This window comes from Chiloscyllium punctatum, chromosome 12, assembly GCF_047496795.1.
Source record: "Chiloscyllium punctatum isolate Juve2018m chromosome 12, sChiPun1.3, whole genome shotgun sequence".
NCBI classification, from domain to species: Eukaryota; Metazoa; Chordata; class Chondrichthyes; order Orectolobiformes; family Hemiscylliidae; genus Chiloscyllium; species Chiloscyllium punctatum.
Genome location: NC_092750.1, coordinates 45,989,627 through 46,017,403, shown reverse-complemented (window position 1 = coordinate 46,017,403; position 27,777 = coordinate 45,989,627). Strand labels below are relative to the sequence as shown.

The window sequence follows — 27,777 nt, the reverse complement described above, 5'->3', positions numbered from 1 at the left end:
CGATGAAATAGCAGAAGAGCAACTTTCATTTTGACATGCCCACCAATTCATTGCTAGAATTGAGCATTGGAGAATCAGTCAGGGTACAACGCTGCGATACACTCAACAAGAGTCAGCTCAAATGGCAACTTCAGACTTGTGTAGAGCAACCTCAATTCTATATGCGCAACTAGATATACTGTTGCAACCACAAGCACATAAGCTCAAACAGAGAAGCTGCAGGAGGTCAATCAGGAAGATATAAACTCACCACCTGCACAGAGCACAGATCAAACAGTGGAAAAGGAATAAGTTTCCACGGAAATTATCATTCAAATGAGCAGTCAAATTAAACCTGCATAAAACCATTAATAAATGAATAAAAATGAAAGATAATAGGTGGAGTCTTATCGGGATCTTAGCTAAGTGGACTATGGTGAGGCTTATGACACAATAGGGTGAGAAGTCTAATAAGGCCAGTCTTGATGTCAGGAACAACAAGTTCCAGCATATTTTATGCATTTGCAGAGCTGCAAGACAAATTTCTCACTAGATAACAGCTATATGCCATTTAAGAGGGATTATAGCTTGTTAAAAGGCTTATTTACACCATAACTAGCCACTTTCATATTCATCTTCCTATGTAACTGGATGAGTTAGATGTCAAGAATTCACAATGTGGGCGTCATATATAAAAAAAACATGACGCTGGGGAACTTGATTGGCAGTTAGTTATTTCCCATAGTCTTGCTAAGCACAGCAAAAGCTGTCCTCTTAAATAGTGTTGCTCTGTATGTTGGTGTTAATCAACTCAAGGCAGTTTTAGTAGATTGGGCGGAGCCACAAGATGGAAGGAAGTCACTTACCTGCATGCTTTCCATCCAGTGAAATAGTTGGATCCAGGTGACTAGTAGGAAACTTAAGGCTCCGTTTCAAAGATGGTTAGATGCATGACATGAGTGCCTATTTGGACTTCGGAGTCATCAGCTGGTGGAAAAGGGAACTGTCAACAACTCCTATCGTCTTGCATATACTTACCACAATAGCAAAGCAATGGCTACAACAATTTGGCAACCAATACCAACATCAAAATTGACAATCTGCAACATCATTTGGCAACTTCATGTGTGGTGTGTATAGCAGAAACTGCCTCTCAACAATGGAGAATAATATTATTCCTGTGATAGTTATCAGTTTAATTTCTTTCTGTTTTATCTTTCCATATTGCTGTCTTCACTTTATGAGTTGTTGAACATTTCAAATGAGAACTTTTTTTGCCTGTCTGATCTGCCAGAGGGCTTGTTCTTTCTTATAGCAGAACAAATCTTCAGAAGAAATCTGTTCAGGGTTAGAAAGCCAAATTTCTTCTTCTTTACAATTCTATTTGAAGACATCACATTTGAACAGTTAGTCAGAAAGCCCAGCAGCATATTAATCTCATATGCTTCAAGTTCCTCAGAAGTCTAGAAGGATGGGGGGTGGGAGGGTAGATTTCATTGAAGCTTACAGGATATTGAGAGGCCTGGATTGAGTGAACATGGAGAAGCTGCTTCCACCAGTAGGAGAGAGTAGGATTCAAGGGCACAGCCTCAGAGTGAAGGGCCAAAGAGCTTTAGAACTGACATGAGAAATTTCTTCAGCCAAAAGGTGATGAATCTGTGGAACCCATTGCTACAGAAGACTGTAGAGGCCAAGTCATTAAGTATATTTAAGATACTGTTCAGGGAGAATGTAAGAGAATGAGGTTGAGAACATGTTAACCATGCTTCAATAGCAGAGCAGAATTGATGGGCCGAATGGCCTAATTCTGCTCTTATATCTTGTGGTCTTGGTAGTCCTCCCCTCCACCGTTCTCTTTTTCCTCAAGTTGCAAGTGTCTCGTCTGTTTTATAAGGCCAGCATCTGTATGAATTTCTCTTCTGCCTTCTCTGGTTCTACTGATTGATCTTCCCTTTCATGCAGTCTATGCTATCCTCAATGTTGTCTATATTTTGGAGAAACCTTACCAGAAATAATATCTCCTTCAAAGTTTTGAGGTGAGGGTCTGGGATGGTGACATATTTGAACTGGCACCGTACAGATAATCCAGAGGTCCAGGCTAATGTTCTAGGGGTTATCGATTTAAGTCCCACATATCAGCTGGTGCCATTTAAATTCCATTCATATATGTAGCAAACTAATCTCAGTAGTAACAATGTGATAACTATCATAAATTGTTGTAAAGACTCATCTGGTTCACTAATGTGCTTTAGCAAGGGATTTCCATCCTTATCTGTCCTGTCCTTCTTTTGATTTTTGATCCACATCAGTGTGGTCACTGCCCTCTGCAAGTTACTCAGTTCAAGAAATCACAACAAATACTTCCCTTGCCAACTTTGCCCACCCCATGAATGAATTAGTTTATATTCCAACCAAGGAACACTAACAATCTTGTTTCTGTTACTTTAGCAGCCAGAAATGCAACATTAAAGACGATGTTTTTTGCATTTATATAGTACAAGAATGGGTGATATTTCACTGATGTCAAGTTCAGTACAATGTATATAAAAAAATTCCGGAGAATTTATTTGGATAGCCAACAATGAATTGGCAGAATAAATGTTAACAAGAGCAAATCCATATGAGCAGTGACAAACCACTACAGATCTCTGAAGGCTGTGATACCTCTCTCTAAACTGCTAGTGCTCCAGGCTTCACTGTTTAGGATGTCTCATTGCCCTCAACTTAAGGTTGCTCATCTGGAATGTCTCAAGTTAGAGACATTTCCTGCAGATGTGGCAATCTGAGATGGTCCCGTTGTCCACTAAGCTCTAAACACAATAATCTTCACATACAGCTTGTTCTCTTATTACAATTCTTAATGTATTTATTGATGTATTACTTGGCAGTAATGTCTAGATTATAGTTAGTGAATGGATTGTATCTCCACTCAGAGTTCCAGTAGAGAAATTGGTATTTCAATTTCTAATTTTAGATATAATCATCTACCTTTGCTCAATTGAAATCTCAATTCTATTTAGCAGATGGATTTTTGATTTCAAATCAATCAGCAATTCATTTCCTGCATATTTATTTATCTGGCTTATATTGATAGATTGGTTTGCACTGAGCTCAAATTCCCTGGACTTCACTGCTTCTCCCTTTGCCCTTTCTACATAATTGCCTTTTCAGATTATTGTGGGTTTTTTTAGTATTTGACTTTCTGTGTCTGCTGTGTTCTTTTTAAATATACAACTTCTCCTACAGTGTTCTACATTAATAAACTGATTTAAATATGCCTGACTGCCAAGTTGAGGAAGTGAGATTTCATTATGAAGAATGATGTTTAGAACATCAGTACTGTGTGGCTTACACAATGTTAAGTGATCTGTCGTCATTTCCAAATGCTTGTATTGACCAAGTTATGTGCTAGCTAACATATTTTCTGTCATAAAGATCTGCAATATCTTATGACGTTTTTGTAACTTGTCACCATTCAAACTGATGTAAAGCCAAGTTGCACTTCTAATTTATTTCTGTTATATAATTTTTGTGTCTTTGGAAAAGCACTCTAAATTATTTGTTACATGTTGGATTGAATTGGGACCAGTAAATCCCCAGTATTTTGTGTAGTATCATGGATAATGTATTTTTACAATTGCTCCACTGTTTTTACTATCATGAAATTTTATATTCGTAATCAAATTGTTTCAGGAAACGCATTAATTCCTATTTTCATTAATGCAAATCTGGATGATAATTATGCCCATTAAACACAGATAAAGAATTAAACTGTTGAAAGATCTATATTGTGAAGAAATAGATCAGAATTTTATGATGTTGAGCACAATTTAACAAAAAAAACTTAACTATCCAGCCTGTTATTAAATAGTTTCAGTCCTGCCCTCCTCAAGTATGTTAAAGAAGCACGATTACTTTTGGAGCTATTATCCTGCATATTGATCAGTTGCAAAATCCAATTTGAGTTTGAGCACTTAAGATAGTCACTGGATACTACCTAATATAATTTAAATCCTACAAGTGCACTGAAAAAGAACTACACATATCGATTTAGCTTGGTTGTGTACAGAAGTTGGATTTGACAATTCATTCCTGAGTAATTTGAAGCATATGTGAGATTAATATGCTGCTGGGCTTTCTGACTAACTGTTCAAATATGATGTCTTCAAATAGAATTGTAAGAAGGAAAAGATTTGGTCTTCTAACCCTGAACAGATGAAAGTGCTGATAAATGTGAATGGATTAATTAAGGATATCAGATTGGCACGGACGAGTTAGACCGAAGGGCCTGGTTACATGCTGTACATCTCAATACGAAGAAATAAGCTTCATGGCTGATCAAGCACAGCAGGTCAGGCAGCATCCGAGGAGCAGGAAAATTGACTTTTCGGGCAAAAGCCCTTCATCAGGAATAAAACTGGGAGCCTTGGGGGTGGAGAGATAAATGGGAGGAGGATAGGATTGGGGCAAGGTAGCTGAGAGTGAGATAGGTGGATGGAGGTGGGGTAATGGTGATAGGTCAGAGGGGAGATTGGAGTGGATAGGTGGGAAAGAAGATGGACAGGTAAGACAGGTCATGAGGGCAGTGCTGAGCTGGAAGGTTGGAACTGGGATAAAGTGGGGGGAGAAGAAATGAGGGAACTGGTGAAATTCACATTGATGCCATGGAGTTGGAGGGTACTGAGGCGGAAGATGAGGTGTTCTTCCTCCAGGCATTGGGTGGGAACCGAGTGGCGATGGAGCAGGCACAGGACCTGCATGTCCTCGGCGGAGTGGGAGGGGGAGTTGAAGTGTTCGGCCACAAGGTAGAGGGGTTGATTGGTGCGGGTATCCCAGAGATGTTCCCTGAAGCGCTCTGCAAGTACCTCGTCAGGTCCACACCCCTCAACAACCCATCCTCCCCTTCCAGTCCCTTCCCCTGCCACCGCAGAAAGTGCTTAACCTCCGTCCAAAGCCCCACAGGAGCCTTCCACAACCATCAAAGTTTCACCTACACTTCCACACATGTCATTTAATGTATCGGTTGCTCCCGATGCGGTCTCCTCTACAATGGGGAGAGTGCTTAAGAGAATATCTCCGGGACACCTGTACCAACCAACCCCACCGTCCCATGGCCGAACACTTCAACTTCTCTTCCCACTGTGCCGAGGACATGCAGGTCCTGGGCCTGCTCCATCGCCATTCCCTTACCACCCGACACCTGGAGGAAAAATGCCTCATCTTCTGCCTCGGGACCCTCCAACTCCATGGCATCAATGTGGATTTCACCAGTTTCCTCATTTCCCTTCCCCTCATCTTACTCCAGTTCTAACCTTCCACCTTAGCACCACCCTCATGACTTGTCCTACCTGTCCATCTTCCTTCGTACCTCTCCACTCGATCCTCCTCTCCGATCTATCACCATTACCCCCATTCACATCCACCTATTGCACTCTCAGCTACCTTCCCCAGCCCCACCATCCCTCTCCCATTTATCTCTCCACCTCCGAGGTTCCCAGTCTCATTCCTGATGAAGGACTTTTGCCCTAAACATTGATTTCCCTGCTCCTCCAATGCTGCCTGACCTGCTTTGCTTTTCGAGCACCACACTCTCGACTCTGATCTGCAGCATCTGCAATCCTCACTTTCGCCTTTCTGGCTGATCAGACAGGCGTTTACAAAAAATGTTTCGCATTTGAAAAGATAAACAACTAATCCTAATAAATGTGAAGAAAGCAATGTGGAAAGATAAAAACAAAACAAAAACCTATAAATAGCAGCAGGAATAATTGGACTTTGAAATAACTGTCATTGTGCTGGAACATTTGTATTTAAAAAGAACTTCTTATCACAACTTGTTGAGATTTGGGCAAGCAATTCTGTTAATTGATATTCAAAAAGGGTTCTTTTCAGTAGAACTGGCTTGAGTTTTTTTTAAGTTTAGCTCATGGCTCTTCTCATGTTTCTGATTAAGTGTGAGATTTGCACTGTTACTACCCAAATTCTTAAGAAGATACATAATTTACATGTTTCATTTTAATTCTGAAATATTTGAATAAGTTGGCTATAAATTTGCATGGGCATGTTTACGTCTTAAGAGTCATCTTTACATATTGTGCTCTTACATTTACCAGTCACTTTAATAAGTCAGTTTGAAATTTTTGTGGTTCAGTGCCTTCAGGTGATAATTGCAAGTCAATGTATTGGTTGCAATTATAGTCACGTATTACAGCTCCATTAATGTTCTGCGCCCCTCCACAGACCATCTCGTTTGCAAAACTTTTCCAAGAGAGTGTTCTAACACCACAATATGAAGATAAACTTGCAAGTAGGAAAGGTTCTTCACTACTTATCCTGGCAAAATCTTCCGAGGTTTGAAATTCCTGTCTATGCAATAAAGGATCCACGATAAATCCTTGAGGGCACTTATCCTGAAATGGCAAATGAATCGAACATGATAGAATATCATTGTACTGCCATGAAGTTTACAACATCCACTTTCTGTGCTATCACACAAATAAGTCGATTGATGCTATTTTTGGAAATTAGCATTTTGTTGCTAGATGTGCAGGCAAAAGGGAGAGAGAGATGTACTGTTTCCAGTTTGAATATTAAAAAAAATTACAAAATGCCAGAAAAATGAGGTGTCTGACAGCCTGCATACTTTATGCATCTATTTCTGATTTTCTTTTCCTGACCGCCTGAGAAACGGTTCATTCTTCAGTGCTCAACTATGCTTCAAAATTGAATTAAATTGAATCGTTAGGGCATTGCAGATGCTATTTTGACTAAATAGCATCCGTAGCACATGTGTACACTTTTGTGATAAAACATAATGTCAGATATTTGTTGAAGGCATTAGTGAATGTATAGCAAACACGAATGGGAAATGTGCAGAGAAATTTATACAATCACTTCTGTGTGCACTGCTAGAGCCATAGTGGAGCTCCTTGCTCCAGCCAATACCCCTCTAAAAATGATGGTAGAATCTCCCCCATCAGGCTTGGTTAAAACTTATTTGTTAGTTGAATTTGTTACAATAGTAGTGAAAATAAATTATCAAATTTTTAACTTACATCACCTGATTGTTATATCTGAGGTTATAACAATCAATCCTGAACTAAAATGGTTTTTAAAAGACAAAAACATGACCCTGAAGTAGCTACCTGTTGACTGGCTTTGGCAGAACCGTCTGGAATAAATAAAGCCATATGGACTCAAACTATATATTTTTTGAAATACATCAAAACTAGGTATCAATGTCATGGAATTTGCATACCGTGTTTCATGCATGTATTTTGATAGTATCACACTTTTGAAGATGAAAGCCAAATTTTAAGTACAGCAATCAGTTCAGAAGGCAAATGATGTATTAACCTTTGTTGCAAGGGGATTTAAGCTCAGGAGCAAAGAAGTCTTGCTTCAGTCATATAGAAGACTTGTTAGGCCACCCTTGCAGTAGTGTTGTCCCTTGTCAAGGAAGAATATGGTTGCCAAAGAAGAAGTGCAGCACAAGTTACCAGACTGATGCCTGGGTTAGTGGAATTGTCCTATGAGGTCAGATAAAGAAGATGGGACCTATATTCTAGGGTATGGAAAAATGAGACAGAACCTTACAGAAACATGAAAGAATATGATTTAAAGAACTTCCTTGTCTGTTTTGGGTTCCATCAAATTTACCGTGTATAGTCTGGAGAGAGAATTATGGAGCAGGCAAGGATCAAAATGATTTTGCACATCTTGTATATAATTCAACTTGTGCACTCCTCCCAGATCTTGGCTTTCTGATTGTGGAGTGTTGTTGCTGTGTTGCACATTATGTTGCTAATATTGGGCTTCCTGCAAGATTCACATGTCTAATCCTTGTTAGATAATATCTTTAAATCAATTATTGAAATTGGCTTTTCTGATGAATTTAAAATAGGAAGTTTGCAACATTTAATGTTAAGTATTTGGTGGCAAATTCACTTAATCATCTGACACTTCCATTCTTCAATTCACTACCATTGAAAATATGTTAATGGTGTTTAATGGAGCTACAAAGTGGGGCAGTTATAATCTTTGTTTTTAATGGCAGGTTTACTTCCCTTGCAATTGCCGTTGTTATTGCAATAATAGTACACCTGTCAATTTGGATCAATAACTGTTTTCAGCCTCTCACTGATATCAGTCCCTCTCCAACAATTGCTACCATTCCTTCTATATTTGGTCTGTCACAAATGCCTCTGAATTTGTTTTGTCTTCTGTATGCATCTTTGTTTGAAATTCACCCACCATGCATTAGACAACTTTTGCCCTTTATTTCTATTTATATAAATCTCTTACTCTTTTCCTATGACTTCCTTTTCCCTATCTCCCAAATATTTAAGATGGTCACCAACAAATCCGATAGGGAATTCAGGAGAAACTTCCTTTATCGAAGGAGTGATAATGTAGCACTTGCCATCTTGAGGTGTGGTAGAGGTTAATAGCATTAAGGAGATGCCAGCAGACATGAAGGAGAAAGGAGTAGAATATTATATTACTCTGTGCAGTAGAGAGGGGTGGAAGAACACTCTGGGGAATGACATCAGTGCAAAGTTGAGCTGAATGGCCTTTTTCTATGGTCTATATTCTGCACATGCTTTACTGTGCTGTACACTGGAGATTAATGTGCTAAACCTTTCAAAGATATCAGCTAAACACATAACAAGAATTACGTTATGCTCATCAACATCCGCAATTGTGTATGCTCTTGCTGAATACGATACAGTCAAGTCGTGGCATTATGAGGTAAATTATTTGTTTGTAATTATCTGCTAGGTGAGTGACAATTGGGAGTCATTCTTTGTATTGGACTTTGAATTTACTTGGTGAGAAATCATTGGTCATTCAATATTTCTCATTGCATTGTTAACAAAATTACAAGGTGTTTCCTTCTATGCTTTGATTAGATTAGATTACTTACAATGTGGAAACAGGCCCTTCGGCCCAACAAGTCCATACCGATCTGCCGAAGCGCAACCCACCCAGACCCATTCCCCTACATTTACCCCTTCTACTAACACTGGGCAATTTAGCATGGCCAATTCACCTAACCTGCACATTTTTGGACTGTGAGAGGAAACCGGAGCACCTGGAGGAAACCCACGCAGACACTGGGAGAATGTGCAAACTCCAAACAGTCAGTCGCCTGAGGTGGGAATTGAACCCGGGTCTGTGGTGCTGTGAGGCAGCTGTGCTAACCACTGTGCCACCATGCCTCTGGAGAAAAACATAACTTTGCAACACAGCTGTTTAAAATAGTATTATCTTAGAGTCATGGAGTCATAGAGATGTATAGCATGGAAATAGACTTTTCGGTCCAACTCGTCCATGCCGACCAGATATCCCAACCCAATCTAGTCCCACCTGCCAGCACCCAGCCCATATCCCTCCAAACCCTTCCTATTCATATACCCATCCAAATGCCTCTTAAATGTTGCAATTGTACCAGCCTCCACCACATCCTCTGGCAGCTCATTCCATACATGTAACACCCTCTGCATAAAAAAGTTGCCCCTTAGGTCTCTTTTATATCTTTCCCCGCTCACCCTAAACCTATGCTCTCTAGTTCTGGACTCCCTGACCTCAGGGAAAAGACTTTGTCTATTTATCCTCTCCATGCCCCTCATAATTTTGTAAACCTCTATAAGGTCACCCCTCAGCCTCCGACACTCCAGGGAAAACAGTCCCAGTCTGTTCAGCCTCTCCCTGTAGCTCAGATCCTCCAGCCCTGCAACATCCTTATAAATCTTTTCTGAATCCTTTCAAGTTTCACAACATCTTTCTGATAGGAAGGAGACCAGAACTGCATGCACTGTTCCAACAGTGGCCTAACCAATGTCCTGTACAGCCGCAACATGACCTCCCAACTCCTGTACTCAATACTCTGACCAAAGAAGAAAAGCATACCAAATGCTGCCTTCACTATCCTATCTACCTGTGACTCCAATTTCAAGGAGCTATGAACCTGCACTCCAAGGTCTCTTTGTTCAGCAACACTCCCTAGGTGTATAAGTCCTGCTACGATTTGCTTTCCCAAAATGCAGCACCTCGCATTTATCTGAATTAAACTCCATCTGCCACTTCTCAGCCCATTAGCCCATCTGGTCAAGATCCTGTTGTAATCTGAGGTAACCCTCTTCGCTGTCCATTACACTTCCAATTTTGGTGTCATCTGCAAACTTACTATCTGTACCTCTTATGCTCGCATCCAAATAATTTATGTAAATGACAAAAAGTAGAGGGCCCAGCACCGATCCTTGTGACACTCCACTGGTCACAGGCCTTCCGTCTGAAAAACAACCCTCCACCACCACCCTCTGTCTTCTACCTTTGAGCCAGGTCTGTATCCAAATGGTTAGTTCTCCCTTTATTCCATGAGATCTAACCTTGCTAATCAGACTCCCATGGGGAACCTTGTCGAACGCCTTACTGAAGTCCATATAGATCACATCTACTGCTCTGCCCTCATCAATCTTCTTTGTTACTTCACCAAAATACTCAATCAAGTTTGTGAGACATGATTTCCCATGCACAAAGCCATGTTGACTATCCCGAATCAGTCCTTGCCTTTCCAAATACATGTACATCCTGTCCCTCAGGATTCCCTCCATCAACTTGCCCACCACCGAGGTCAGGCTCACTGGTCTATAGTTCCCTGGCTTGTCCTTACCACCCTTCTTAAACATATAGTCATACAGCATGGAAACAGACCCTTTGGTTCAATTGGATCCATGTTGACCATGTTCCCAGCGTAAACTAGTCCCACCTGCCTGCATGTGGACATTTCCCTCCCAAACTCCCCGATTCATGAACTTATCCAAATATCTTTTAAACGTTGTGACTGTACTTGCATTCACCCACTTTCTCTGGCAACTTATTCCACACTAATCACTCTATATAAAAATAGTTGGCCCTAATGCCCTTTTTAAATTACTCTCCCCTCACCTTAAAAATATGCTGCCTAGTTTAGAACTCCCCAACTGAGAGAAAACACCTTTGCTATTCACCTCATCTGTGCCTTTCATGATCTTAAAAATCTCTATAAGGTCACCCCTTAACCTCCTATGCTCTTGTGAGAAAAGTCACAGTCAATCTTTATTCCTCAAGCCTTCCATTCCTGGCAACATCCTGGTAACTATTTTCTGAACTCTGGATTAGTGGTGCTGGAAGAGCACAGCAGTTCAGGCAGCATCCAAGGAGCTGCCTGAACTGCTGTGCTCTTCCAGCACCACTAATCAGAATCTGGTTTCCAGCATCTGCAGTCATTGTTTTTACCTCATTTTCTGAACTCTCCCCAGTTTAACAATATCCTTCCGATAACAGGGCGACCAGAACTCCACACAGTAGTCCAGAAGAAGCCTCACCAACATCATGTACAGTTCCAACTCCTATACTCTGAGTGATGAAGACAAGTGTAACAAACACCACCTTAAACAGCCTGTCTAACTGTAATGTAAATTTTAAAGAATTATGTATCTAAACCCACGACCTTACCATTAATTGTATAAATCCTTCCCAGTGTGTGCTTTACCAAAATGCAATACCTCATATTTATTCAAATTAAAATCAATCTGTCACTCCTCAGCCAATTTACCCAATTGTTCAAGATCTCTCTGTAATCTTAGATAACCTTCTTCACCACTATATCACCAATTTTGGTGTCATCTGCAAATCTATGGTCTCATCTGAATCATTTATATAAATGACAAACAAAAGTGGACTCAGTGCAGATCCCTATGGAACATCACCGGTCACTGGCCTCCAATCCAAAAAATAGCTCTCCACCATCACACTCTGTCGCCTACCGTAAAGCCAATTTTGTATCCAGTTGGCAAGCTCAACCTGAACTCCATTTGATCCAACTTTAATAATTAGACTACCATGCTGATCAAAGGCTTTACTGAAGTCCAAATAAATAACGTCTATCCCTCAGCCCTCATCAATCGTTTTGGTTACTTGCTCAAAAACTCAGTCAAGCTTGAGAGAGACAATTTCCCTCACAAAAACCTGTGCTGTCCATCTCTAATCATCCTTGCCCTTTGGGAGATAAATTGTGAATCTTACTTCAGGGATTGGAAGTGACCCTCTAACTAGATATCTTGTCTTTTGTACTTTGCTTTAGCACTCAGATCCTGAATGAAAGCTGTTAGATCAAAGGATTATAGCTGTCAGAATTCACTGTTCAGAAGTGTTGCATTAGTTGTTCAGGTTATCAGACCTGGAGCTGTTGTCAATCTGCATGGATGTAGCTTGCTTCTTTTTTGTTATACCTATTAAGTACATGTATAATTCTATTAGCTATTAAAAAGCATTACAATATTGCTTTTGTTGATCAAGTAATTTCTTCATTAATATTCATGTATGTCTCTATAATTTATTCTTATTTAACAGAGAGAAGGAATTATAAGTAATGGATTCAGTATAATGGAATTTGGAAATTGTGTTTTTAGCTTTAATTCTCTATGCTGTATTTCATTAACAATAATTTTCAAGCTTTCCTTTATTGTGTCTATTATTCATTTTATTGTGATATAGTATGTAAGATTCCAAAAAGAAAACGAGCAGGAGCAGACCATACAGTTTGTTGAAATCATAGCCTGATCTCTGGCTTCAATTGTACTTACTCCACTGCTCCCTCCATCACTGGTTTACCTGAGAGATCCAAAATCTATCCATCCCAGCCTTTGAATATATTCAATGATGGAGTATCCATAATCCTTAGGGTAGATCATTCCAAAGATACGTAATCCTTTGCATTTAATAATTTCTGCTAATCTCATTTTTAATCCATTGGCCCCTTGTCCTGAGCTTGTCTCTGGTTTTATTAGATTGCATAACCAGCAAAACAATTTGTGTCTACCCTGTTAAGCCCTTTCAGAATCTTGTGTGCTTCCATGACACTGCCTTTCATTCTCTGAAGTTTCAGATACTAAATGTCCAGTTTTCCCTCATCTCATCAAGACCAACTCTTTTGTTAACAGGACCAATCTACAGAACCTTCGATGTACTACCTCCAGTTGAGATGTGTCATTAGTTAAACTTGGAGACTGCAAATGCAGAAAGATTTGGCTTCATGAAGCCCTGTGCATTTGTAGCCAGTTTTTTTTAAACCTGTATTTAAATCTTCTTGTAATAACGCTCCTGTGCATATATGGCAAGACTCCTTTATTCCTGTATTCCAATTCTTTGTAGCCTCTGTCTCGTCACAGTTTGTATTTCTACATAGCTTGAAAAAATCCTTAATCAGCCTGTTCAGAAATGTTATGACACACCTGGAACATATGGAGTTTGAACCTGGAACTTCCAAAGCATCAACAAACTTAGATACATTACACACCATCTCTTAATCCGTGTCATTACTTTGTTATAAATAGCTGACATCTTGGCACTTCCAGCACTTCAATAATCATACCCTGCAAACTTGGAATGATCCATTATTCCTACTGTTTAATCCCAATCTATTAACCAATCCTTTAACAATGCTAATATGTTACCCGACTCCATGAGCTCCAATCTTGCCTATCATCCTTTTGTATGGCCCTTATCAGATGCTTTTAGGAAATCCAAATATATTACACTTACTGATTCTCCTTTATCTACAGCAACAAATGTACCCTCAAAAAAACTCTAATAAATTTGTAAAACTGGGTTTCCCTTTTGTAAAATTAGAGAACTTTAAGCTAAATTTGCATTATTGGTTTATGTAGAAATACTGTCTGTCAGAAATACTTCTGACAGACAGCAATTCATTGTAATACTATCTTCATTTATGTAATAGAAAATTCAAATAAAAACCTTTGGACTATATTAGAAAACATGTTTCCTGACATGATTTTTACCTGAGTTCAAATAGGTGCTCCTTTGCACCTACACTGTCTGCCTTCTAACTGATGCAAGTCTGACTGGATTTTATAGTTTGAAAATAAAAGTACTAACACTTTTAAATTAACCATGAATTTTTTTACTCTTCTGAAGACGCAGACATACAGAACATCACATTGATTTATCTGCTGGTAGCTATTGTATTTATTGATTGAAGTAATCCATTAATCCTCCAAGAACACTTCACTATAACAATCCATTCAATATTTGCAGAGATTTATTAGAAACGTATAGACCCAAACGATGGATCTTGGAATCCTTTCAGCTGTTGATAGGCTCCATAAACAATATGTGTTGACCAAATCCAGAAGATACGAGCCTGTTCATTTTTTTGAATTGTGAAATGAGATCTTTTACATTCACCTTAAGAAGCAATGAGGCCTTTGATGTTTCCTCTTCAGACAATGCCTCCAACAAAGATAGCACTCAGTCGCCACTATGCTAAAATAACATGCCAAATTATGTCTTCAGCTTTGTAGTGCAGCCCCTAGAAATTGTGAAATATTGAGGCATGTTGTGGGACTGAGAACACTTTGGTGAAGAGAAAGAAGATTGTCATGTTTCGAAGAAGAGTCACTGGACCCAAAATGTTAACTCTGCTTTTTTTTCCACAGATGCTGAGTTTCTCCAACAATTTTTGTTTCTGTTATTGTCAGGGAGGTATTAGTCAATCAAAATTGCTTATAAGCACTAGGAAGAACCACTTCTGGGTCCTACTGGCCCACTGTGTAATATACACTGGGTGTGACAGCTCCTGCCTACCTTCATAATATGATCAGAAATTATAAAAGGAGTAGCACATTCAGTCCCTTATAGTCTGCTTCGCCATTCCAGGAAGCCATGGCCTTAAGTCCATAGTCACATCTCTCCCCTGTAGGTCAAAGTTCTCTCAGCTTTAAATATATTGGGTGATGCAATCTACACAACTTCCTACAGAAGATAACAACAAAGATAAACTCCTGCCTTATTTGGAGGGCTTTTTTTGTTGTAAGTCAGTTTTCCAGAAAATCTTCTTGTTTAATTTCTCTAGAGAACATTGCAATATTCAACTCACCAATTAGCTATGTGTACAGGTACACAATGGGAAAGGAAGTAAAGCCTTTGTGTACAATCCTGTTGTGCTATTCATCAGACTTTTATATTTAAGAAACTATGGTTTTGTAGCAATTTATTTATTCACTACTCCTCTAACAACCATTCTTAATTATTTTCTTTTTTTTTGGCTGGAATGAATCAGTAACTCATGGTTTCTGCCATTAAAATTGAAGTTTTTCAACTGTAACCAATGACTTTTTTTTCCTTACTTGGTGAAAATGGACAGTATGTTTTCATCTGTGTCAGTTTACAGTTGTTTCTCAGAATCTTGCTCTGCCTGTTTTAGCTTCCCTTATTTACTCTCTCTTTCATTTCCCCTCCAAATCTTCTACATTTGGTTTATTTCTCAATGTGCTATCAAACTTAATGTTTTCATGTTGATCTTCATTTGATCTTTTGATCTCCTTTATTCTTTATTTCATTTCTCATTCAGGAAGTTCTACATTGCCTTTTTGCCCTCAGGCAATATATTTTGACCATATGAAGTCTAACTTCTCTTAAGAGGGAATGTGTTGTTCAGTTACAGTTTTACTGCAGTCTTTGTTTCCAGTTTACCATTTCCCAAGCCATTGAAACTGGCCCATTAAAAATTATGTTTGTTGGTTGGTTAGCTCAGTTGGCTGGATAACTGCTTTGCGATGCAGAATGATGCCAACAGCGCGGGTTTAATTCCCACATCAGCTGAACTTTCCACGAAGGACTCACCTTCTCAACCTCTCCCCTTGCCTAAAACATGGTGACCCTAATCAGTTGTCTCTGTCTCTGCAGAGAGAGCCACCCTATAGTTTGGTACAATTATGGTGATGCTATTGTTTATTTCTGTTTACTCTGGATTGCTCTGCAACCTATTCCTAAACTTCATGATGCTATAATCTGTTCTAATCTCCCTTGACATTCAGTGGCATTGCCATTACTGAATTACTCACTATCAATGTGCTGGGCTTTACCATTGACCAGATGGGGGAAATGTAGCTGGGAAGGCGATAAGTGGGTGGTAGTTGGGAGGTAATTGTGATAGGTCGGTGAGGAAGATGGACTGGATAGATGGGAAGGAAGATGGACAGGTCAGGAGGGCATGCCAAGTTGGAGGGTTTGATCACATTGAGGTGGGGGGGGAGGGGAGATTTGGAATCCAGTTAACCAGAGGAATGATCTGTGACAATGAAATAATTTTAAAAAGCAATACTTAACATTTGTCAGCTTGTCCTTGAAGATTATCAACTAAAATGTAAGAGTACAAGAAAGAAATGTATCAGACATTTGTAGAACCCACAAGTGAAAAAGAAATAACGTGGGATCAGTGGTTTTATCATTCAAATTAGAGAGAGGTTTTGAGAAGGTGAGAGACATCACTGCTGTGGAATATTTCAGAAATGGAAGAGGTACTGGTTTTAAGGAGCAGACAGAAAGACACCAAAGTAACAAAGGAGACATGCTAGAACCAGAAGCGATGTAAAGGAATTAATCTGTTTCCATTGTAATAAGACCAAAGCTAGTTGCTGGAAGTTAAATTGGAGACTGATTGTAGTAGTAGGAATGACCAAGAAATCCACAGAAGTTATGAAATCAGGAAAGAAAATATGTATTAAAACCATAGGTCTGTTGAATAAACAGAGAACATGTTGCCTTAAAATTTACTAAGAAGGAAATGATGACTCAGTCAATACTTTCCTTATTATTGTTGAAGGGAATCGGTCCAGTGAAGGTTTTGAATATTTTATTTCAAAATGAGAGCAATTCCTTGTACTGTACTTTAAACCAAAAAGCTAAGCAGGAAAGGTATTGGAGCAAGTCAGTCTGTTGGATAATGCCATTTGCCTTCCAGAAGGGTTCATCAAGTATTAATTGGATGTACACATTGAGGTTACATACTGATTCCATTATACAGAGCTGAATTAAAGAGTGACTGTGTATACTGAAAATGGAGAAGTTGTAGTTGGACTAGTGCAACAAATCTTAGGAAAGAAATTGATCTGGTTTTGGGAAATTAGCTACCTGGTTCAAATATATTGGCCTTATTGAAGGTGGAAGAGCCAGTAGAGATAAGAGAACCCAAGATGTTACAGGAGGAACACCCTGGATTTTTTTCTTGACTGTGTTGTGATAAGATCTCAGGCCTGTTGAATTTATCAAGAAGAATCTGTGCCAAAAGGAGTTAACTTAGAACTTAAGTTATTGGATACAGCTTTTGAAAATTTAAATTAAAATGATGAAGTTAACGTGTTTAGGCCATCTGTTTTTAATGGAGATCTGCAAGCAAATTTTATTTTGAGAGAGTTGTATCACATAGCCTACCTAGAAATTGAATTAGAACTAATACCTGTGTAGTACATGAGGCAATTGAGATCATATCGAAAGTGAGCTGCTGAGGATTGGGTGGGTAATTCATCCAGGTGTAGTCCTATCTGAGTATCAAAGTAAACTTTTATGATTGGCTCAAAAATTTCCAATGGCAAGTCACTTAGGTGTTAGGAAAAGCCAGGCTGAAGTAATAAAACATTATTATCGATAAGCATTACTTACAGATGTGGTTACATTTTGCCACACATGCCATACATATCAGAAAGTGAGAAACACCACATCTATTAAATTATACTTTTAATCCTGATGCTAGTTTTCAAAGAACCATGTGGCAGGTTCTTCATGCATAGGAGTTTTATGTAAAACCAGGAATGGGAATCAGTATCTCTTAACAATTATGGATGTTTTTATTTAACATACAAATAACCATATGTTGAAATAGGCAGCAAAAGACTTTGAGATTTATAGAGTCATAGAGATATACAGCATAGAAATAGACCCTTTGGTTCAACCCGTCCATGCCGACCAGATATCCCAACCCAATCTAGTCCCACTTGCCAACACCCAGCCCATATCCCTCCAAACCCTTCCTATTCATATACCCATCCAAATGCCTCTTAAATGTTGCAATTGTACCAGCCTCCACCACATCCTCTGGCAGCTCATTCCATACACGTACCACCCTCTGCGTGAAAAAGTTTCCCCTTAGGTCTCTTTTATATCTTTTCCCTCTCACCCTAAACCTATGCCCTCTAGTTCTGGACTCCCCGACCCCAGGGAAAAGACTTTGTCTATTTATCCTATCCATGCCCCTCATAATTTTGTAAACCTCTATAAGGTCATCCCTCAGCCTTCGACGCTCCAGGGAAAACAGCCCCAGCCTGTTCAGCCGCTCTCTGTAGCTCAGATCCTCCAACCTTGGCAACATCCTTGTAAATCTTTTCTGAACTCTTTCAAGTTTCACAACATCTTTCCGATAGGAAGGAGACCAGAATTGCACGCAATATTCTAACAGTGGCCTAACTAATGTCCTGTACAGCCGCAACATGACCTCCCAACTCCTTACATAAGTTTTATTGTAATTCTATACTTTATGACAAACAGCAGTTTCCACCTTTTCCTTTCCAGAAGGCAATGCTGCCACTGATAAAGAACCTGACACTAAATCCAAAATCTAATGAAAATCACCTACTTGAATCAACATTACAGCAGTTCTGGCTTACCATTAAAGGAGAAAGTGAGGACTGCAGATGCTGGAGATCAGAGCTGAAAATGTGTTGCTGGAAAAGCGCAGCAGGTCAGGCAGCATCCAAGGAGCAGGAGAATCGACGTTTCGGGCATCAGCCCTTCTTCAGGAATGAGGAAAGTGTGTCCAGCAGGCTCAGATAAAAGGTAGGGAGGAGGGGGTAGGGAGGAGGGACTTGGGGGAGGGGCGTTGGAAATGCGATAGGTGGAAGGAGGTCAAGGTGAGGGTGATAGGCCAGAGTGGGGTGGGGCGGAGAGGTCAGGAAGAAGATTGCAGGTTAGGAAGGTGGTGCTGAGTTCGAGGGATTTGACTGAGACAAGGTGGGGGGAGGGGAAATGAGGAAACTGGAGAAATCTTTGTTCATCCCTTGTGGTTGGAGGGTTCCTAGGCGGAAGATGAGACGCTCTTCCTCCAACCGTCGTGTTGCTATGGTCTGGCGATGGAGGAGCCCAAGGACCTGCATGCCCTTGGTGGAGTGGGAGAGGGAGTTGAAGTATTGAGCTATGGGGTGGTTGGGTTGGTTGGTCCGGGTTTCCCGACCACTCCACCAAGGACATGCAGGTCCTTGGACTCTTCCATCGCCAGACCATAGCAACACGACGGCTGGAGGAAGAGCGCCTCATCCTCCGCCTAGGAACCCTCCAACCACAAGGGATGAACTCAGATTTCTCCAGCTTCCTCATTTCCCCTCCCCCCACCTTATCTCAGTCAAATCCCTCAAACTCAGCACCGCCTTCCTAACCTGCAATCTTCTTCCTGACCTCTCCGCCCCACCCCACTCCAGCCTATCACCCTCACCTTGACCTCCTTCCACCTATCGCATTTCCAACACCCCTTCCCCAAGTCCCTCCTCCCTACCTTTTATCTTAGCGTGCTGGACATACTTACCCTTAAAGGAACCAGTATTTCTAACCAGTGGCGGTTTTAACTAGATTCCTTGAAGCAGTGCCTTTGGAAATATATACAGCAATATAGAAATGAAAAATTTAATTTCAGATTTTTTATAAGATATCAGTGACACATTGAATCAAGTCAAGTTTTATATTACAAATACTAAATAAAATCATGGTTTGGGGAAAAAACAGTTTCTTGCTTCACTTTATCATCTACAACTCTAAGATTGGACCAAAATTTAAGGGCTGTGATTAGAGCTTAGACCTAGTGATCGGAATAAACAAATTGTTTTGTTACTGTCTACTACTAGGGATGCTCCTAATGGATCCATAACGTTCAGCCCCTTTAAAAATGATATATGAATGGCATTTAAATTGGTTGCATTCGTAAGCTAAATTTCAGAGACTTAGCTTGCATCCTTTGTATTAAATATATTGAAAAGAGACTGGCCAAAGCAGGAGTTGGCTAAAAATCATTTTTAAAATAAATCTACCAATAAAGGCAAAATACTGCAGATACTGAAAAAGGGTTGCATGACTTCTGTCCTGGGGAAGCAGGAGATGTTTCAAACACTTGTTAAATGTTCGCTGTTTCTCCTGATGGGATTAGAATGTCTGTCCAGTCTGAATTTGCATAAATACGAGGTGTTAGTCCTTTTGTCCTATAAGTTAGTACACGTTAGTAAAAATACTAGACCTACATGATTTAAAAAGTTAGAACTTTTACACGCATTTAATAAAAGTATAGAGTTGTGAGTTTTTATTTGCTGTTGTCAGTTTGACAGTTCTCATTCACTCATGACTTGGAGATGCTGCTGTTGGACTGGGGTATACAAAGTTATAAAAGACACAACACCAGGTTATAGTCATGGAAGTGCCGTTTTGGTAGTAAGTTTCTTAAATGGAATAGCAGCCCTATTTAATATGTATTTAACAGTTGCATACTAGTTGAGGAAACTGTTTGATGTTCTGGACTTTATTCAGGTCCCAAGAGACTGTTATTAAGGGCTGATTAATGGTATAATCGTCCCATAATTACGGGTGAGTTGTGGAGACACAGTTGCGGGGGTGGCATTGTTCTGAACAGGTGAGAATATTATCACTTATTCGGGAGTATCTTTTGATGTAGAAACAAATCTAAACACTGCTTGCAGCATGGGATGATACAGATTGAAGGTGTGAAGAGGCAGTAGTGGGTTGGAAGGGGTGTTTTAATTTCGTCTATCTTGTAATAGTAAAATTTACTACAAAGGTTTAATGAATGAATGAATGAAATACAGTATAATAAACATAGTGCACTGGTGAGTGAGTTAGTAAAGAGTAATGAATGAATGAATGGAGACATGGTATTAATAAATATAGAGCTCTGAATGGGTCAGTAAAGAGACCTAAAATACAGTATGTCACATACTTTAGTTTGTGTAGTTTTATTTTATCCAAATCAAAAATACAGTGTCTTTTAACTCTCTGCAGCAAATAACTTATGAACCATTCATAGATATTCAAATGGAGGTGCTTTTTGAAAAAAAAATTATAAATGTTATTTTTAAAACTCATCCCTATCTTGGCCTTTCAGTTGTTTGCTTCGATGCCAAAATCAACTTTGACGACAATGCAGAATTCAGACAGAAGGAAATTTTTTCTCAGAATGATGAATCAGAAAGTGATCCCTTGGAATGTGAAGCAGCAAAGTATGACCTCAAATACGTCGGTATGGACGGAAATATTGCTTGCTTTGGTAAGTGTAGCATGTGAGTTAAGCTATTGGAAAGGATTTTTAATTGAATGGAAGATCTAATATTTCTTTGCTGTATTAAAAAGAGAGATCCTTTATTGATATACCCAGAAGCAATTGTAAAATATTTTTGTTGAAAGTAGCTGTCTTAGTAATTTTCTTCGATAATATGATGACATGTTTGTCAGTTGAATTTTGTTTTTAGTCAGTTTGAGTTTCAAATTGTTGAGTTATTGTCATTGCGTTTTTAGTTAAACACTGGAAAGACCAAAGACAACTTACTTGGTCATTATGAAATGATACATAACCTTCCTCCCAATATCTATACTCTGTTCAATAGCGAACTAAGGTTTAAACTGCCAATCCTATTCATTACCAAATTGTAAGCTTAGTCCCTTCATTGACAAAACTCCAGTACCTTCTTTTCCTACTTCATTTTTGGATGAGCCTATAGAGTCATTTTAAATTCCTCATATACGCTCCAATTCATCCACAATTTCAGCACAAAGGACTGAAATTTACTAAAATTTTGCGGAATTTGATAGAAGGCTTTTCCGTATGTGAATTCTAGAGGGTTGTCTCAAGCAATTCTGCACTGTTCACTTCATTACAGATTATCACATCTCTGTAGCACTATCTTGTAGAAGCATTCGCTGGGATCTTCCAGGATTTCTGTTGCCAGTGCCATATTTAAAGCCCAGATGTGCATCAGTTTAATCACTGCCAGCCATTAATAACCCTTTCCAATTCCTGTAGTGGGAAGGAAATGAAAAGGAAAACCTTTTGAGGGCACATAGGTGGCATTAGATTAGAATTAAAAACTCACATTTGTAAATGTTTTGTAATTTTATATCATTACCTGTCTGATTGACTGTCACAGTAACTGCAGCTACAAGCATCAGGCTACACAGGCTATCATGTTAGAATCTTCCTAAGCGAATGCCACTCTTTCCCTAACACATAACCTAGCATAACATCTTTTCAGTGTTCAATGTGGGAATGTCACATGTTAGAAAACTGCAAGAAACCATATGCCATTGGTGCCAACATGTACAACAACCTCCTGCTGGTCACTTTCCCTTTGAGAACACTCTGTGCCCTCTCCAAGACATCCTTGACCCTGGCCCAGGGAAGCAACACACCATTCAGATGTCTCGGTGTGCCGCTGACTAAAAGGTCCTCTATCACATTCAATCACTTGGAATCTGACATACTCCTCATTGTAGTAGAGCCAGTCTGGGTACCAGAAACCTGGCTGTCAGTACTATGTTTCTCTGAGCATCCATCACCCCCTACATTTTCCAAAGTGCCATACTTATTTGAGAAGCGGATAACCAGCCGAGAGTCCTACACTACCTGCCTACCTCTCCTAGCTTTCCTAAAGGTAACCCATCTACCTGACTGCGGAGAGAAAGCAAAATTATGTTTCTGGTCCAATGACCCTTCTTCAGATCTCTGGACTTCTATCATGTAATCTTTGGAAGGGCTTTGTGGAAGTTGGAGGCAAGTCTGTCATCACAGAATTCTCATAATTGACCAACCTTGTTGGTACCCGCGTTTCTGAGGCTGACCCGATTAAGAGTCTAACTGACAGTGATCCTCAGAATAGTGATGATCAGATATTAGTATGAGAGATGTTTCTATTTTCTCATGTTGGAGATAGTCATCACAGAGCTGTTGTGTGGCCCAAATATTATTTTCCTTTATCAAAACAAGCCTGGGTGTTGTCTCGGTCTTGATATCAGAGAGGACGGCACGGTGGCACAGTGGTTAGCACTGCTGCCTCACAGCGCCAGAGACCCGGGTTCAATTCCCGCCTTAGGCGACTGACTGTGTGAGTTTGCACATTCTCCCCGTGTCTGCGTGGGTTTCCTCCGGGTGCTCCGGTTTCCTCCCACACTCCAAAGATGTGCAGGTCAGGTGAATTGGCCAAGCCAAATTGCCCGTAGTGTTAGATAAGGGGTAGATGTAGGGGTATGGGTGGGTTGCGCTTCGGCGGGGCGGTGTGGACTTGTTGGGCCGAAGGGCCTGTTTCCACACTGTAAGTAATCTAATCTCTAATCATGTTGATGTAGACTTAATGATCCCTTTATGTAGCATTTCTGAGGGGTCTTTTCTCACATGTTGCTAGGTTGCTAGGTGAGTTCAGTATGTGGCACTAGGGCTTATCAAAATTACAAACAGATCCTGCTGGAACCTCAGAAAACTAAGTAAGCTGTTCACTGGTTAATGCAATTCCAATATACACTCCTGCTACCAACACAGTTGCCTACACTAATATGGGATACTTGCAGGAACATGTGCTTCCTTTCTGTTATGTTGAAAGTTTGTGAATTCTGAGAATGGATGCTGACTATACATCTAGCCCATTTGTGAAAATGGTTTTGTTTTTGTATTTGTCCATTAATCTAAATAATCCCTTTTTATGTTGTCGGATCTCTGTTTACCAGTAAATGTATTTATTTACACTTCTTTATATGGTTTATTTTCTGAAATTTTCACTTTTTAAGTGAAGATGCACTTCTGTATTTTTCATCAATCAAGGATTAAGAAAAGAGACTGTCTTTAGACTTGCATCTCTTGTCGAGAAAGTACTGTTGAATTGCTGATATGACTAGAAATGGTTGTCTTATATTTAAGTCTGACAACAGTATCAGCCTGTTCAGCCTTTTTGGTCCATCTTTCATGCAAGTCTCCTTCTTTCGTCAGTGTTGCTAAAACTTGAAATTTTCTAATGAAACTGTTTAAAACAAACTAGTCTTGTATGCCTTTCTGTATTTAAATAACTGATGAGCTAGAATATGATGCCTTGCAAGATGGTAAGAGATGATATCTCTGTTATAAACAGTTAATGGAGCTGGCCTTGCAATGGCTACTTGTGATATCATTGAACTTCATGGAGGAAAACCTGCAAACTTTCTTGATCTGGGCGGTGGTGTACAAGAGAATCAAGTGTACCAAGCCTTTAAACTACTAACTGCGGATCCCAAGGTAAGACAACATATTTGTAAACAAAACTTTTATTAGGAGAAAGGAATGTATAATAGCAAGTGTTTTTGCACTGGCAGTTATTTAAGGATTTGTAAATAATTTAAATTTTAATGAAATTATTTTAATTAAACACAGAATACACAAATACTTGTTCAATGATTAATGCATGTGCGTTTTCATGAACACCAGTGATCTGTAATTATCTATATAATATTGTACTGTGGCCACAAAATTATTTGTCTATAAATTTATGCATTCACATAGAGCTTATTTGTAAATTGGGAAAGTGCTAACCATTCACTGTGACTTTGCTTAATACTAACAGGGGAAATAAAAATCTAAATGTGAGTCCACATAGTTTATCTGTGATGTTCACCAAAATTTACTGTTCCATTATATATGCTACTCTTTCCCAGAAATTCTAGGTAAGCTGAGGTCTCTTGGGAAGGAGGAATTGAAAGAAATTAGTATCAATTTTTTAAAAATGTAATGCTCGAGAAATTAATGGAACTAAAAGCTGACAAGCCAAGGACCTGATTTAATCTACTTTACAGGGCACTAAAGGAAGTGGGCATGTAAGTAGTGTATGCATTGGTTGTCATCTTCCCAAATGCTGCAGGTCCTGGAACAGTATCAGCAGACTGGACAGTGACAAATGTAACACCATAGAGTCGTAGAGTTGTACAGCATGGAAACAGACCCTGAAGTCCAATTCATTTATGCTGACCAATTTTCCCAAACTAAACTAGTCCCACTTGCCTTCATTTAGCCCATATTCCTCTAACCCTTTCCTATTCATGTACCTTCCAAATATCTGTAAAATGTTGTAGCTGCGTTTACCAATTTTTCTGACAGTTCATTCCACATATTAAACTATCCTCTTTGTGAAAAAAATTATCCTTCAGATGTCTTTTAAGTCTTTGTCCTCTCAACTTAAAAATATGCCCACTAGTTTTGAATTTGCCCTCCCGAGGGAAAAGACCTTTGCTATTCACCTTATCTGTGCCCCTCTGATTTTATAAATCTCTATAAAAGATCACCCCTCAACCTCATATTCCAGTGAAAGAAGTCCCAGCCTAGCCTTATAACTCAAACTCTCTGTCCTGGCAACATCCTGGTAAATCCTTTCTGAACCTCTCCAATTTAGTAATATCCTTTCCATAGCATGGTGTTCAGAACTGTACACAGTATTTCAAAAGTGGCATCACCAAAGTCCTGTACACCCTCAGTGTGGTGTCCCAATTCCTATACTCAATGGTCTTAGCAATGAAGTCAGTCATGCTAAACACCTTATTAATCACCCTGCCTACCTGTTATGCAACTTTCAAAGAGCTATGTACCTGAGCCATGGGTCTTTCTGTTGGATAAAATTACCCAGGGCCCTACCATTAACTGTAAAGGAGGAACTAGACATGGAATTACCTAAAAGGTGGAAATTAGGGTGGAGTTCTGGAGGCTCTATTTAGCCTAACATCAGTAGGAGGTAAAATGCTGCAGTCTATTATAAAGGATGTGATAAAATGAACACTCTGGTCCACATAATAAGTAGGGTGCACCTGACTGAAGATTAAAGGTTACTACCCATGTCTGAACAAACTCGTTCCAATCGTGCAGAGAGGATGCTCCAGATGTTGATTATTTTGATGATTTAGTGTAGAGATTTAGTGATTTGTGTAGTTAAAGACTAATCTGCCTTTTTGAAGGTCTGAACTGGACAGGGGCCGAGAAAACAAGGCCTAAACAGATGCTTGTCTACCCAATTCAAAGCACACAGGAAGACTGTGTTAACATAGTAATAACGTTGCCTGTGGTATCATTAAAATTCTGTAAGGGATTGCCATCCCAAAAATGCTATCATTCTCAAAACGTAAACAATCCATTCTAAAAAAGTGAATTGTAATTCTTTGTGAACTGATGTGCATAATTTTCTTGCTTTGTATGATATGATTTTGAAAAAATATTGCAAGTTTAAATCTGTTTGGAATGATAGGATAGTTTAACACTTAGTATCTTTTGGAATAAGCAGTAGAAGGTCATGTTCTCTCTAATACAGTATACCAAGATTAAACTTGTTCATTAGAAAAATTACAATTTCAGGTTTTGATAATGTTGCCACATCGCGAATAGAGGTAGAAGGCAGGTTAAGTAACAAAGCTAGTATCTCCTGCATTCTCATTTATATTGATTCCAACTCCTTTCAAAATTTCGTAATTTGAGAGAATGAACCTTTCAGTATGCTATTGGTGCGTTATATTTGCAAGTTTTTGATTTCAACAGTATTTTCAACTTCACCTTGTGGCAGTTTTATTAAAAATCTGGATAGTCAAAACAATTTGTAGCTACTGACTTAAATTTACTTCTCTAAAAAGAGTTTCGTTGTGTAGGAAATAGGGAAATCTTAAATATATATTGAAGATAAATTTAAAAACTGACTGCACAATTGATATAGTAGCTTAGTTTTAGATATGTCAGAGCAATTGCTGAAAGGCTAATGTACAGTATATGATTGCTTGAAACTTTATCACCTTTGTCTTTCAAAGCATGCATTTCCTGTAGCCATTACTCAGAACTGATGTCCCATTTCGAACATACTGCACCTTTTACATACTCCATTACCTCCGTCCTTTTCTGTTGTATATGGAACATTGGAAGGGTTTTTTTTAAGCTTTCCACTCTCCCTCTGGAGGTGGTGAGTTAGGGATGAATCCACTCTCCTTGAAGGGCTTCTGTCTTGCTTGGCTCAATTGCAAATTAATTGTATTAATTTTCAAAATTATCTGTAAGGTGTTGCTGGAAAGAAAATGTGAACAGGGCATGAAATTTCTCTGTCATTCAGCTTTTGGATGATTAAACCATTTATATTGAAGGGAGACAAGGTACTTGAATAAGTTTAACTTAAAGTAAATTCTTTTCCATTTGAACTAATGGAATAATTTTACATGATTTTAATCCAATTCATTTTATTGTATATTCTTCCAACCTACTCATGAGATTTATGCCATATCATGTCCCTGTGGGAGCCTGCTACCTTGCAGCCTGGAAAAACATGTGGATAAATTTAACTAAACTGTGTACCATTAATAATGTACAGACTGTTGAATTTCTTCTTAATGGAACAAATTATGAAAGGTAATTCAGAAATTATCTTCTATATGGAATTTTACAGTATGCTGTAAAACCTAGAATCTTAGTCGTACATTTTTTTGGAAGCTAATTAAGTTTTCTGATAATAGAATGTGTGAACAAATTTTATATTATGGTTTGATATTGTTGCTAGTCCCAATGGAAATGCATTCTGTAAGTGAACAATATGAGTTGTTCAATTCAGCAGTTTTTCTTTGCATTCACCATGCAATGCGGGTGTTGCTGGCTTTATTTATTGCCCATTCATAACTGTTCAAAGGGCAGTTGGAGTCACATTGCTATAGATCTGGAGACCAGGTAAGAATGGCAGTTTCCTTCCCTGGAAGGATTTTTGCAACAATCTAATATGGTTTCATGATCATCATTCACCTCATATTTCCAGATTTTCACTGAATTCAAATTCCATCAGTTGTGGCGAGATTTGAACCCATATCCCCAGAACATTACCTTAATACTCTCGGCCCTCACTTCCCCATATTCATATGAAATCAGTGAAGATTTGCATG

The 27,777-nt window shown here is 39.1% G+C and overlaps 1 protein-coding gene across 1 annotated transcript in view; it reads left to right on the top strand.

The window, feature by feature from the left end:
* suclg2 (succinate-CoA ligase GDP-forming subunit beta) overlaps positions 1–27,777 on the top strand; it is a 312,117-nt gene that overhangs the window by 178,394 nt on the left and 105,946 nt on the right. Inside the window, exons 8-9 of the mRNA XM_072582505.1 lie at positions 20,978–21,139; positions 23,985–24,127. Of these exons, the coding sequence (XP_072438606.1) occupies positions 20,978–21,139; positions 23,985–24,127 (305 nt within the window). The remainder of the gene's footprint in view (positions 1–20,977; positions 21,140–23,984; positions 24,128–27,777) is intronic.